The sequence below is a fragment of the Balaenoptera ricei genome, chromosome 6 (genome assembly GCF_028023285.1).
Source record: "Balaenoptera ricei isolate mBalRic1 chromosome 6, mBalRic1.hap2, whole genome shotgun sequence".
NCBI classification, from domain to species: domain Eukaryota; kingdom Metazoa; phylum Chordata; class Mammalia; order Artiodactyla; family Balaenopteridae; genus Balaenoptera; species Balaenoptera ricei.
The window spans coordinates 16306208-16319394 of NC_082644.1; the positions used below are offsets into that span (position 1 = coordinate 16306208).

Genomic DNA, 13187 nt, shown 5'->3' on the forward strand with positions numbered 1-13187 from the left:
ATTTGCTTTGAGAGGGCTGCAGTGTAGAGAAGAGAGTTCCAAGATCACCCCGTCGAAAAATATTTCCTCTACCATTTCCCAGCGTCACACACTCCGGGCAGGACAAAAGTGAGCCAGGATGAGGCCTCCCCTGTGAGCCCAGGGGCGGAGTATGTACCATTATTGTATTCCCATTCAACAGGCAACACAGCACTTCATTTCCAATCTTGAAAAAAAATTAATAAATTTAATTTCTGGAGCTGAGAAAAAAAGTAGCCCAAGATGAGGCCTGCCCTGAGAAGTGCTTGCTAGATTCATGTGGAATTCTGATATAGCATCAAGATGGTTCACCTTAAACCAGATTTCTCCCCTCATCATGAAGAGGGGACAGGCAAGGCAAGGCTGGGCATCCCATAGAGTCTTTTGATTGGGAAAGGGCAGGCAGCTGCTTATGGAAGGCGGCCATCAACATTCCCAAAGAAGGTCCACACATCACCCATCGCCCCACTGCACGTCCTTGCCTGAGCTGACAGGTGGGCAGACTGTCACCTTGGGTCTTTTTTTTTTAGCTCCTCAGTGGTTACAATTAAAGAACAAAATCAACAAACATTTCAGAACAGTCAAGTAAGGGTACCAGGAAGTCAGTCCTATCAGGAAAAAGTCAAGATGCAAGGTGTGAAGGACGGTGGGTCCCTCTCCTTAATTTGGTAATTTTGATTTCGCTTTTTTCATTAAATAGTCTTGATGCTATGTTTGGCCCTCTATACTGTGGATTAGGGCCTGCTTAAAAAAAAAGGATCACGTACTTTTTAGGTCAATACAACTTTTCAGTCGGTAACCTCTTTCCTTCCACCTCATTCCAGGTGGATCATCTCTTGGTGGCCACACTTGAGTATGGCCAGGTCCTCTACTTAGAACAGAGCAGGGATCCGGAGGACCAAGGGCAGGGAGAGCCACCACCGGCTGCTTTCCTTTCCAGCCCTGCCGACAGGGCTTAGGAAAGGCACTGACTGGGGAAGGAGGCTGACAGGTCCCCAGCATGGGGGACAAGCGCTGAGAGCCTTGCATCTGACATCCCCTGAAGAGGCCAGAGGCAAACCTGGGTGCCCCAGGAGTGAGAGGAGGCCCTTGAGATCCAGAGGCAGAAGTCATTTGCATCCCTTGACATGAGGAAGAAGTTAATGTTTCAGGTGGCGGCTGTCAGGTGCCTTGGAGCACAGGGGCGGGGCGGGGACGCCCCAGGGAGAGAGGACGCGCACGCTTCTTTGCTACTGCACCTCTGGGATGAGCTGGAAGAGCGCGTTAGAGAGCAGCGTTCCAATGGACAGGGCGATGAAGTAAGTGAGCACACGGCTGAAAAACGCTTTCTCCGTGCACGGCAGGACGAGCACTCCCAGGAGAGAGGCCAGGTTAATCAGTGAGACACTGAGGAAGCCAAAGCCCCACACTGTGGAGGAACAAGAACAGACGAGGGCCTCCATTACTGAGGGTGGAGGTACTCTTGCTGCCGGGGGGCGGCCCGTTCTGAACTCAGCGGCAATCGGGGCAGACAGAGATCCGCCAACCCATCAGTAAATGTTTGCTGAGTCCACCTCTTGCTGGGTGCTGTGGAGAAGCCTAAAAATATACACCAAAGCTGCTATCCAAAAGCAGCTTACCTTTCAGACAGAGGGGCAGATGAAAACATGAAAGGCTATAGACCATAGGAGTTAAATAACGACAGCAGGAAACGACGTGGGGTGTGACACAGGTGGCACATGCTAGGTACCAAGTGCCAGGCCGCTCACACCAGCATGACAGGACGGCAGAAGGTCGATCCAGGCCCAAGGGAACCGTGTGCACACACAGGCCACGGTGAACCACTGCGGCTGGAGCAGGGGTACCGGGCAGGGGAGGGGGAGGAGGATGAAGTGGGCCGAGGGCAGACTGTGAAAGGCCTTAAATGCTAAACTCAAAAATCAAGGTGTTGGCCCCCTGGTAGTTTAATAAAAACCAAAACGGAAAAGTGACCAAAAAGAGCACCTCGAGGCTGGTCCAAAAGCCCCACGACGGCACGCTCACCAGCCACGAGGCCCGGCCTGGCAATGTGCTGGACTGGTCTTGGGAGCACACGAGATACCGGTATAGTCATTACTCCAACTCGCCCCTCCCGATGATAAGAGGATGATAAGCGGCCAAACATTCAGCGGGCAGCTCTATCTGATCAGCCCGGTGGTCCTCGTGCGGACAAGCACGGACCAGGCCCTGCCTTCCTGTGCCGGCTCACCTTCAACTGAGCTGGGCCTCCCCTCTTCCGTCTGCTCGTTCTCCTCGTTCTCCTGGTTCTCGGAGGAGCAGGCCCGGGAATCCAGCTGCTGGAGGATGGTGGGGCAGAACTCCTGGAACTCACGCCCCCCAATCCGCAACTGGTCGCTGAGGTTGTGGGCAGCAAAGAGGTCTCCAGAACTGAAGCACTGAAACCAAGTGGGAGGGGCAGAAAGCCTCTTAGGACCCAAAGTCACACCTTGCCCCTGATGAGCCTTCCCAGACGGAAAACAGAAGATGCAACTGTTCAAATTTCACGGAACCTGCAGACTAATTTCCAAGGATGAGAGCAAAGTGGTCCCTAAACTTGAAAGACTGATAAGTAATCTTAGAGATCAGCCACCCATACATACCTTCCACTCACCCATCTGTAAATGGCTACCCAGAAGTTCTGGGAACAACTGAATTCCAATCATTATGACCAGGGTGTGGCTTCTGGAAAACATGCCTCTATGTGCATACCTGAAGATACAGCTTCTCCCAGATACCAAATCTGGCCACATTACAACAGCCCAGGGAGCTATTACAGTAAAATGCAGATTTCACATACTTCTCCAGAGCTATTGAGCACAGGTGTCTAAGGGGAACAGTAGTCTCCTGGACCATATACAGTAATGTCCCCAGCCTGCAGGATGTGTTGGCAGAGATTGGGGAAGGAAGCGGGGGAAATCTGAAGACTCAGGGTCTGCCACGGAGCAAGTGTGGGCTACCCAGTGGGCATGAGCTCTCAGTTCCCTTGGGAGGCATCAGGTTAAGTGGTTCTCACACACCGTTCCCGTGAAACACTGCCATTTTACTTCTAATTAGACAGTTACACGTCGGTCTTTCGCTGAGTTTGGTTTTACGTGGCTCTGTCTCTGAGGGAGCCAGCCCTCTGGGAGTGCCGACGAGTGAGGGTTTCTGGGCCTACAAAGCTGGGGGCTGGGACATCCCTGGCGGTCCAGCGGTTAAGACTTCGCCTTCCAATGCAGGGGGTGCGGGTTCAATCCCTGGTCAGGGAGGCTGCGATCCCACATGCCTCGCGGCCAGCAAACCAAAAAACATAAAACTGAAGCAATATTGTAAGAAATTCAATAAAGACTTTAAAAATGGTCCACATCAAAAAAATCTTAAAAAAAAAATAAAATGCTGGGGGCTGGACTCGGTGACCCCAAGATCCTGCTGCTGAGCCGGAAGGCCTCTGGGGTCAGGCTGCACGAGCACCCCCCAAGGCAGCCGCCCCTCCGACTCAGATGTGCACCACGCCCCCGTGGTTCTGCATACACGCCACATGGCGCCCCCAGCCTGGCCACTCGGTCTCTCCAAACTCTGCTCTCCTTCAAGGCGAAGCTCCAGGACGCCCCACACAGAAGCTTCCTTGACCATCTAGTGCACACTCACCCGCTTCTCTCATTTCTGAATCCTATAATGACTATCCAAGCCACAGCATCTAGCGCTTCATTTGAATATCAGTTAACTCTGTTCTTGGTTGGCTGAGCTCCCCATCTCAACAGTAAACTCCCTAAACATGACTCATTTTTCTCTCTTTCTCACAACACTCAGCACAGGGAACAAAGTAGACAGATAAAGACATTGCTGGCTGACTTATATTTGGCTGCCACATACAGCCTCAGACTCTGATTAGCCAAGATGATTATGGAAGACAGAACAGAGAACCAGGAACCAAAAGACCTGAGTCTTAATCCTGGTCCCTCCAGAACTCACTGTGGGTCCCTTAGTATCTCAGTATATACAGGATATAGTGAAGATCTGCCACCTGCACATAGAGGTACTTTGAGGCTCACCTAGGATAACGGGCAAAGGGCTTTGCAGAAACTCTCTTAGAAATATTAGCTGACCCAGGAGCTCCAGCTTACCAGCAGTTCCAGGAGATCCCAGTGCAGCTCTGAGGAAGGGTCTGGAGGGCTGAGAGCCCCTACTTCACGGCTGCCCTTTGCTAAGGGCTTCAAAACACCCATGTAGGAGGTCGGGAGGCGCTGCTGGAGACTCAGACTAGCTGATCCCGACCGCGGGGGAAGAAGCGGCCCCTCTGCTCTGTCATCAAGGCTCGCCTGCCCCCAACTAGATTGGGAACCTTGAAAGGACAGAGACGGTGCTGGGCAGAGCCAGGAGCCTTACCGTCGAGAGGTTCCTCGGTCCCTGCACGGACTGGGAGACGTTGTCCCGGCCCACTCCCACATCCAGGTGGTTGAGCAGGGCCTTCAGCTGCTGCAGGGTGAGGCTGTCGCCCTCCCCGTAGCGATGCATGAGGTTCTGCAAGAAAGAGGCTGCGCTGATGGCGGGTGTCCCCACGGACACAGCGTGAACCTCAGGAGCGGCTGTCCACACGCCGAGCAGAGCCAGCAGGAGGCAGCTGGGGAGGGCTGGGTGCGGCAGCTTCATGGTGACAGGTGAGGCTGCAAGAGGAGAAGGCCAGGTGAGGGCAAGGCTTAGGACACCCATCCTCTCCTTCCACACCTGACCCGTCAGCTGCGCTCCAAACCCAAGGGTCTCTCTTCAGACTCTGAATCCAGTTGGTATCAAAACTGACCCTTCACTCCTTCTCTAATGCCTCTGCCTAGCTTTTGAGAAAAATCCTTCTTTTGAAACAGAAAATAAAATAAGAACAAATTCAATAGGTCTGACCAAATTTGAAAAGAAAACAGTATAGAAAAACTATGGGTGTTTAAAGTCTTTATCTTTTTAGAGATACTGAAATCATCATGGATTAAATATCTTACTTGGGATTTGCTTCAAAATAACCAAGGAGTGGATATTTGCATTAGAGTATAGATGAGACAAGACTGGGCATGAGTTGATAATTGTTGGAACTGAGTGATGGGTAGGTGGGAATCCATGATACTATTCTCTCTACTTTTGTATATGTTTGAAATTCTCCAAAGGAAAATCTAAAAAAAAAAAACCTGAACACTACCACTTAAAGAGGGGGGATAAAAAACAGACTGGGAAAAATATACACCATCAAACACGCCAAAGGATTATTTCTATACTACCTAAATTAGGGAACCAACATGAAAAATACTCAGTCTCCCCGGCTTGTTAAGAATACAAATTTAAAAGATGGAGGGTGCTACTTTGCTACTTATTAATATAGCAAAACACATTTTTTAAAAAAGATATAAAACCAAATGTTAGTGAGGTTAAACAACAGAATAACATACTTCTGGGGGCTGTATACATAATATGACTCTGGACAAGTTATATGACAATAAATGTATTTAAATCCTTTAATAATTCTACTTCTAGAATTTACACTAAGAGAAGCAATCCAAAAATAAAAAGGCTATTGGCAGAAAGATGTGTTGTGGTCAAGTGGATTATATCAATTTCACGCAATAGTATGCAGCTATAAAAAGGAGAATCGTGAGTTTAACGTTAAATAAAGAAGCAGAACAATTATGTAATCAGAGTTAAGAACTGAGAAGGAACAAAGAAAAAAATGAAAGCTTCCAGTAGCAGGATGGATGATTTTTCTTTTGTTAATCATTTCCCTTAGTATAGTTATAATTTAATTTGTGAATAAACAAATACCAGGAGGGGAAAATGAGCCTCCTATTTAATCCAGGCCCAGGAGCCCAGGCACTGCAGTTATTCCCATGCCTCCCCGGGGCACCCGGGGCTCTGGCATGATGCCTCACGTGGGTCACTCCATCTTCCGGACCGTGCCTGGGACAGAGGAACCAGAGCAAAGTGGTTAAGAGCAGGCTTACTTGCATCCTGACTCTGCCGTTTACCAGCTGTGTGATCTTGGGCGAGTTATTTAACCAGAGTCAACATTCTACAATCACCCAGAGTGGTGATAGAGCGTACCATGGCCTTTACGGTCAGGAAGACCTGGCTTGAATTTCCACACTGCTGCTTCCCAGAAGTGACCTTGGCCAAGTTACGTAGCCTCTCTCTCCGCACCTCCGTTTTCTCATCTATAAAATTTGTACCCACCTCATTGGACTCTTGTGAAGATTTAACGACATGAGCTTTGGCAATGGACTAGACTCAAGAAAGCACTCGATAAAACATGGCTATGATTATTATAAGACTTATAATTGGCCGGGTTCCTCCACTTTGACTCCCTCTCAGATATTAAGCTGCCAATGGAAGCACAGTGGCCGACTTTACTCCACACCTACATCGCACAGGTCCCCGACCACAAGCATGCCCGGGACATTCCAGGCTTTAGGTTCCACACATGGGGCACGCACAGAATCTGGAGACGTTTATACCATCACTCTTCAGTGAATATACTTTGAGTCACACAAATGAATGGATTAGGCATCAGCCAAAACGATAGTCTGTACAAGTGCTACTTGGAGACTAAAAACTCTCGAATCTCCACCAAGACCCAAAAGTTAACCTACAGTGAGTAGGGTGGATCTTATCCAAAACAGCTAAACTCCACTGTACAAAGAAAGCTGTTCTCCGCCCGACCACACTGTGACTTGTCTAAGGCATGTGCTGTACTGTTAAAACAAAGGGGAGGAGGGCTGCATGGGTTTAGGAAAGGGGGGGCAAAGAGATGGGGACAGCAGCTAGCAGTCCCAGTGTGACCTTACTTGAAGCACCTGACACTCGCTGATTCCTTTAAGAGAAGGCAGGACATTTATCCCCACATAACAGATGAGGAAACTGGGGTTTGGGGATTATGGAACGTGGTCCATGACCAGCAAGTAGACCAGAAATCGAATTTTTCATGAACTGAAGGCAGGTCTGAATGACACTAAAGTCAGGGCACTCTTAGCCACTGTCCCCTCTGTGTGGAGACACACACATACATGCCCCAGGTCCCATGCAGAAGCCACCAAAGCCCGCGTGTCTCTGGGAAGATCCACCCCAGTTTCTACCAGTCCCAGCAGGCACCCCAAATCTAGGCGTAAGATGCCCTGAAGACCTGTGGAGGAAACCCCCCAAGTGTGTAACACAGACAGGCTGTGTTACAGGGTTCCCTCTGCAGAATCACTTCAACAAAACAAGCAATCAAATTCATCTGCAGCAACTTCAGAACACTCACAAACAAGAGACACGCAAAAACACTTCAAGGCCGAGACACCTGGGGTACTTACAGCTGTACCCGGGCAGGCATTCACGTCAAGGTAAGCATCGACTCGGCGTGTGCTCTTCAGTGACCCAGGGGCCCCTGGGCCCCTCCGCCGGCAGCTGGGAGTGGGTGGGGCGGAGCCCTCCCACCTGGCCCTCACTCCAGACACGATGCCCACCCCACCCCACCCCGGAGAGGCAGAGGAGAATCTAGAAACAGCTGGAGGGCGGTAAGGAGTCCTGGTCCAGGGATCCTGGACACGTTAAAGACACTTCAAATCCAAGTGACCCTGGCTTTTTTGGCAGACATGAAAGGGGAGCTTTCTGCTCCAAAGGAGATGCAAGTCATTCTTAGGGAAAAAAAGAAAGTTTATAAGGGATTCTTTGGAGGAAAGAAAGAAGACAGGAAGAGGACATATACAGCTCCGGAGCAGCGGGATGGTGAGGCTGGGCAGGGGTCCTCGCCTCCAGCTCCAGCTGCAGGAGGAAGCCCAAGCCTGTTCTATTAAGTCCATGGAAATGGGCGGCCCCGGGTGGGCCGTTCTCCCCGGGGAGCTGAGCCAGCCGCCCTCAAGGCCACCTTCCTTCCAGGAGGAGTAAGAAGAGCCCAAGGGGCCAGGCATTAAAAACAAGCTGCCGACAGACAAAAGCTCGAGTATGCTGTTGGCTCAGAGGACCAGGCTCCCCGACTAAAGAGAAGCTGGAGTCTTCTCCACCCCTTTGTTCACCTGGCTCAGGTTCCAAGAAGTAAATTATTTTAGTGCCTTAGGTCTGTCTTCAAGGCGCCAGACCCAACCCTCCCCGGGGCGGGGTCGGGTGCGGGGTGAGGTGAGAGTCGACAGGAGATGCTTTTGCTCTGGACCCTCTGTGGAGCTTCAGAAGTGCCTTCCTACCTTGGAGGCTCCTAAATCAGATTCCACCTGCCTGTGGTCCCTTCACTTGGCTCAGAAATATCTCATTCTGGAAGTGGCACTTCTGTCCCGTGGACATAACTTTACTCTTATATTTACCATGCTGCATTTTTTCCATGCCCACCCCCTGTCTCAGAGATGAGCAAACATTTACTTCTCTTCGTGGGGACAGAGTAGTGACTTTCCGTGATGCCTGGTCCAGGGACTGGACATTGATGTGAGCAGAATAGGCAACAGAGACTCGGGGGGCCTGGGAGCCGCTGGGCCTCCCAACACCCACTCTCTTCCCTGACCACGAGCTGGCCAGACAGCCCACCGTTCTCCCTCTCGGATTCCTCTGGGCCGAGGAATGGAACGCGGAAGGTAAGATCTAACGCTCCAGAGACAAACATGGCTGAGGCACAGCGGTTTCCAAGGCCAACTGGTAAGTCACGGGAAATGGGCAAAGGATGTGTTTGGGACCCTACTTCCTCTGTGCAGCACCGTATGCCTACTCTGTGCCCCCTCAAAGCACGGGCTATGTGGGAGCACAGTGAATGGGAAGACTCGAACTCTTCAGCTGCAATGTTAGTCAGCGGCAGGCCAAGGCGTGGTGTGTGTGCAAGGGCAGTCTGAATTGGGCTTTTGCAAAGCACTTGAGTTAAAACTGAGAAAAGACTGATGGTCCACACTAGAGAATGACCACGGGGGTCAGAGGGGTGGATAAGGAGGTGCAGGTGAGGGGGCAGGGGAAAAGGAGAGGCTACAGTGACATGAATGATGGCTCCCGAAGTCCTTGTTTGCACTACTCACTGGCCTTAGTGAATCATCTTAAGCCTCCTCCTCAACTGTCTCCTCCCCACTTGAAATCCAAAGGATGTAAAAAGAGGCATCAAGTTCTCTTATATTCCTCTTGGGGACAGACAGCAGGGGGTCTCTGAGATACCTGTGCTCTCAGTACCCAACTAACTACCACAAGGCAGCTGCCACGCCCCTGGGGGCTCTCTCCCCACAGCTCATTGCTGCAGAGGACTGTCAAATAGACTGGTCTTCCTCCAGCCCCCATCCCCTCCCCATTCTAAGGCTGTGACCTGTCAGCCTAATAGGAATGTCTCCCCAGTGGACACTCCCCACGAAAGGTTAACCAGTGAGGGGTAAAACAGACACACATGGTCTGGGTGAGCCAAGGGGGCAACTTCCAGAGCCTACCTCAGGAGAGGTGTATAAAAATCCCCGAAAATTGCAGACCGAAGACAAAGCCAGGCCTCAGGGTGGAGGTGGAGGCCCTGAGGACTCAAAAATCCTGGCCTTTGTCTTCCCTGCCGTGGGTGCTGGTAACTAGGAAAAGTGCAGCTCTGGCAACAGAAGGACCACTGGGCTTGGTGGGAGAAGTCCAATCTGTACCTCACTGATCTCACTAGGTCGCCTTCCTTATATTGGAAAGAGGAAAACAAATCCACAGAGCTTTCTTTGAGTACTAAGAAAGATAAGGTATGTTGAAACACTATATAAAAATAAAGATTTCTGAATTAAGATGGAGAACTGAAATGGCAGCATTTTTCCTTCAACTGATAACTAACTTTTGAGTTAAAAAAAAAAAAATAGTAAAAAGCAAGACAAAAAAAAAAAAAAAATAGTCACCCACAGCAAGCAAACAAGGAAAGAGACATAATCTGGTATAATAACTTCCAAACCAGAGGCAAGGAAAGGAATGCAGGAGGCACCACACGTGGCTAGTCTCCCAGCCCTGGCCCGGCCCCAGGAGGATTCTCACTAAACCACCCCAGATCTGAAGAGAGGCAGATTGCCGCCAAGTCTTCCTGCCCTTCCACTGGGGAGTAGTGGGAAAAGGTGCTGGGAAACAAAGAAACAGGTGGCAGGGGAACAAGAACAATGGGCTGACTCTCTCTGAGGGAAATAAGGGCTGCAAGGCTGCAGGCTGAACTGGGGAAGCTGTCCAATTCCAGTGGGTCCTCCTCCCCCTCCAACAGCACCTCCCCAGTCCAGGGCCGCCACCGGGGCCACCACCACAGTCGCAGAACACAGGCCCGATCCATGCCCTCCACCCCCAACTCAGGCTACAGAGAACACACCATAAATACCCAGCACTCGGCACTGCTGTCACTGGGGTGGGGGACAAACCAGCCTCAAAGTGGTGGGAAGAAAGTCACTGCCTTATTTTAGAGCCAAAAGAGCCAAAAGGCACTAGCATGAATATGATGAGAAGAAACAGCAGGCCAACCATGCGGAGACAAAGATGTCGATGGAAAGGAAAACATCACTCCAGAGACAGCAATCCCTCAAAACTGCCCACTCTGTGGAATAACTCAATTAGAACATGCGCACAATAAAACCAGGGCTCAGAGGTGGGGCTGTAAAACAAAAGGAGATGCAGGCTTACCCAAAAAAGACCAACGAAACATCACTGAAGAACTAATACATAGATTATAATGAACGGAGAACAGAATTCTGCCAGAAATTTCAAATAGAGATACTGACAAAAGAAGGTTTGAGATAAGCACAGTGAATGCGGATGGAAAAGACAAATTAAAGCACATAGTGACAACATGACACCAACGCCAGGATAACTGGTGTTCCTGAAGTAGAGAGCCTGAGACTGGAATAAAAAATATGTTCAAAGATAAAAAACACATGATTTCCCTGAAATGAAAGGAAAAACAGAATCTGATGATTGCAATAATACACTGTACTCCACAAAAACTTCATGCAGAAGGCTCAACACTGGGACACTGCCTAGCGAAGTTACCAAACTTAAAAAGAAGACTTTTGCAGGTATCCAGAAGAAACTCCCCCGTCCCATAATATTTTCTTCCAAAAACTGTGAAATGTACTAAAACTTCTCTTAAGTGGCAGAAAATTCAGACTGCCCTCACCTTCTCCATAGCAACATTTAGCATCAGAAGAAATGCAACAGTGTTTACATAATTCTGAGAGAAAGAAAATATGAACCAATGAATATTATTCCCAGCTGTGATGTCGTACAAATTGGTAAAGACAACAGGCAGAAATTCTCAAGCATGAAATAAGTCAGAGACTTCAGTCCCCTTTCTAGGGGGGAAGAAAATGACATGATAATGAAATGCAGCTAATTAGTAGAAAAATAAAATGAAGGCTCAGGAATGCAAAAACCATGGGTAAGCATTAAAACCCTTCAAATAAGAAATAATTTAAAACTATGGGGATTACAGTTATAGGACAGAATCTAAATGTTATAATCATGGACAATTTAATAATATAATTAATACAATCAAGAGATGGAAAGAAAGGAGATGAGAAAAAAATGTGAAAATGCTAATGTCCTGGGACTTCCCTGGTGGTGCAGTGGTTAAGAATCCGCCTGCTAATGCAGGAGACACGGGTTCGAGCCCTGGTCCGGGAAGATCCCACATGCCGCGGGCAACTAGCCCATGTGCCACAACTATTGAGCCTGCGTGCTGCAACTACTGAAGCCTGCGCACCTAGAACCCATGCTCCGCAGCAAGAGAAGCCACCGCAATGAGAAGCCCGCGCACCACAACGAAGACCCAACGCAGCCAAAAAAAGAAAAAAAAGCGAATGTCCTCATTTTTCATAGCAGAGTCAATAAATACCATCTAAAATGGAAACAAGTAATTATAGATATGACTCACAAGCTTTTTTTTTTAGCCTTTTTGGGGTCTTTTAGGAAATCATCTCTCTTGTGAAAGACACATTTCTTCATAGTTTAATAATTCCTTTAATTTTACTATAGTTTCTTTTTCTTTGGTTACATTCAGGGAAGTTTTAATACTTTTTTATAGGAGTATTTTCTTTAATTTTTATTGGAGTATAGTTGATTTACAATGTTGTGTTAGTTTCAGGTGTACAGCAAAATGAATCAGTTATATATGTATGTATATATATTCTTTTTCAGACTCTTTTCCCATATACGTTATTATAGAATATTGAGTAGAGTTCCCTATGCTATACAGTAGGTCTTTATTAGTTATCTATTTTATATATAGTAGTATGTATATGTTTATCCCAATCTCCTAATTTGTCACTTGCTCCTACGTTTTGGAGTATTTATATCTATTTCTCTATATGCATTTATCTGTGAGCATGTCTGGAAGGTTGTCTGGAATAATGTTCACCTAATATTAGTGATGACTATTTCTGAGTGGTGGGATTTGGAGTGTTTTGTTTTGTTTTGTTTTTAACCTTTTTAAATGCATCATTGATGTGTCCCAATGGGTTGTGTAGGTACAACAATATAAGAAAACATGGGTGATTTTTTTTATAATCAGGGAGTTAGGGAGAACTTTCTAAGTATGGGACAAAACCTAGAAGCTGTAAAATTAATAATTGGACTACACAAACTGCCAAGTGTTCTATAAACAATTAGTGTACTCCCAGCACTCATGGTCAAACTAACAAAGATACAGTTCTCTGTGTAAGTCCCCATAGACACCGTGAGAAAACCAACAGTCTCTCAGCATGGTACTCAAGTACATACCCCCCTACAGGCTCTCTGGAGTCCAAAAAGCTTTGAGAAAAACTACCAAGCCTATGGTCCTCCCCGCCCACCAAATGAACATTGTCCAAGATGCCACTCTCCTCTCGGACAAGATGAAACTCCCTCCCAAGTATAGTGCAAATATCACGGCCTGAAAGCAAGTCCTCGGCCTTGCCCAACAGGCGCAGGGCTCAACGGGCCCATTCTTCTCCTGCTTCCCTAGGCCCTCCCTCCTAACTGCTCTCCCACATACCCTAAAAGGATGTGCTCTCTCCTCTTCCAGCTCGCACTTCCAGAACCTTAGCCTCAGGCTTTGGCTCAACCAAAGGCCACCCAAGTTGGGAGATTTCCACTGACAGCGTAGGAGAGCTGGCAGGGAGGAGGGCCGTGGGGGTACCTGGAACTGGTGACCCACTTACTATACTGTCCTCATGAAACCTCACATCGCTGGGAGAGGCAGGATGAGAAAACTTTAAAAAAAAAAAAAA

General features: G+C 48.4%; 1 protein-coding gene across 2 annotated transcripts in view; it reads right to left on the reverse strand.

The window, feature by feature from the left end:
* The window catches only part of SLC39A14 (solute carrier family 39 member 14), a 45971-nt gene that overhangs the window by 10672 nt on the left and 22112 nt on the right, over positions 1 to 13187 (reverse strand). Inside the window, exons 2-4 of one of the 2 annotated variants that reach the window (XM_059926932.1) lie at positions 4402 to 4679; positions 2246 to 2432; positions 1257 to 1426 (exon numbers count right to left, since the gene is read on the reverse strand). In XM_059926932.1, coding sequence (XP_059782915.1) covers positions 1257 to 1426; positions 2246 to 2432; positions 4402 to 4665 — 621 coding nt within the window. In that variant the 5' untranslated portion in view covers positions 4666 to 4679. The remainder of the gene's footprint in view (positions 1 to 1256; positions 1427 to 2245; positions 2433 to 4401; positions 4680 to 13187) is intronic. The other variant, XM_059926931.1, reaches the window with a different exon arrangement.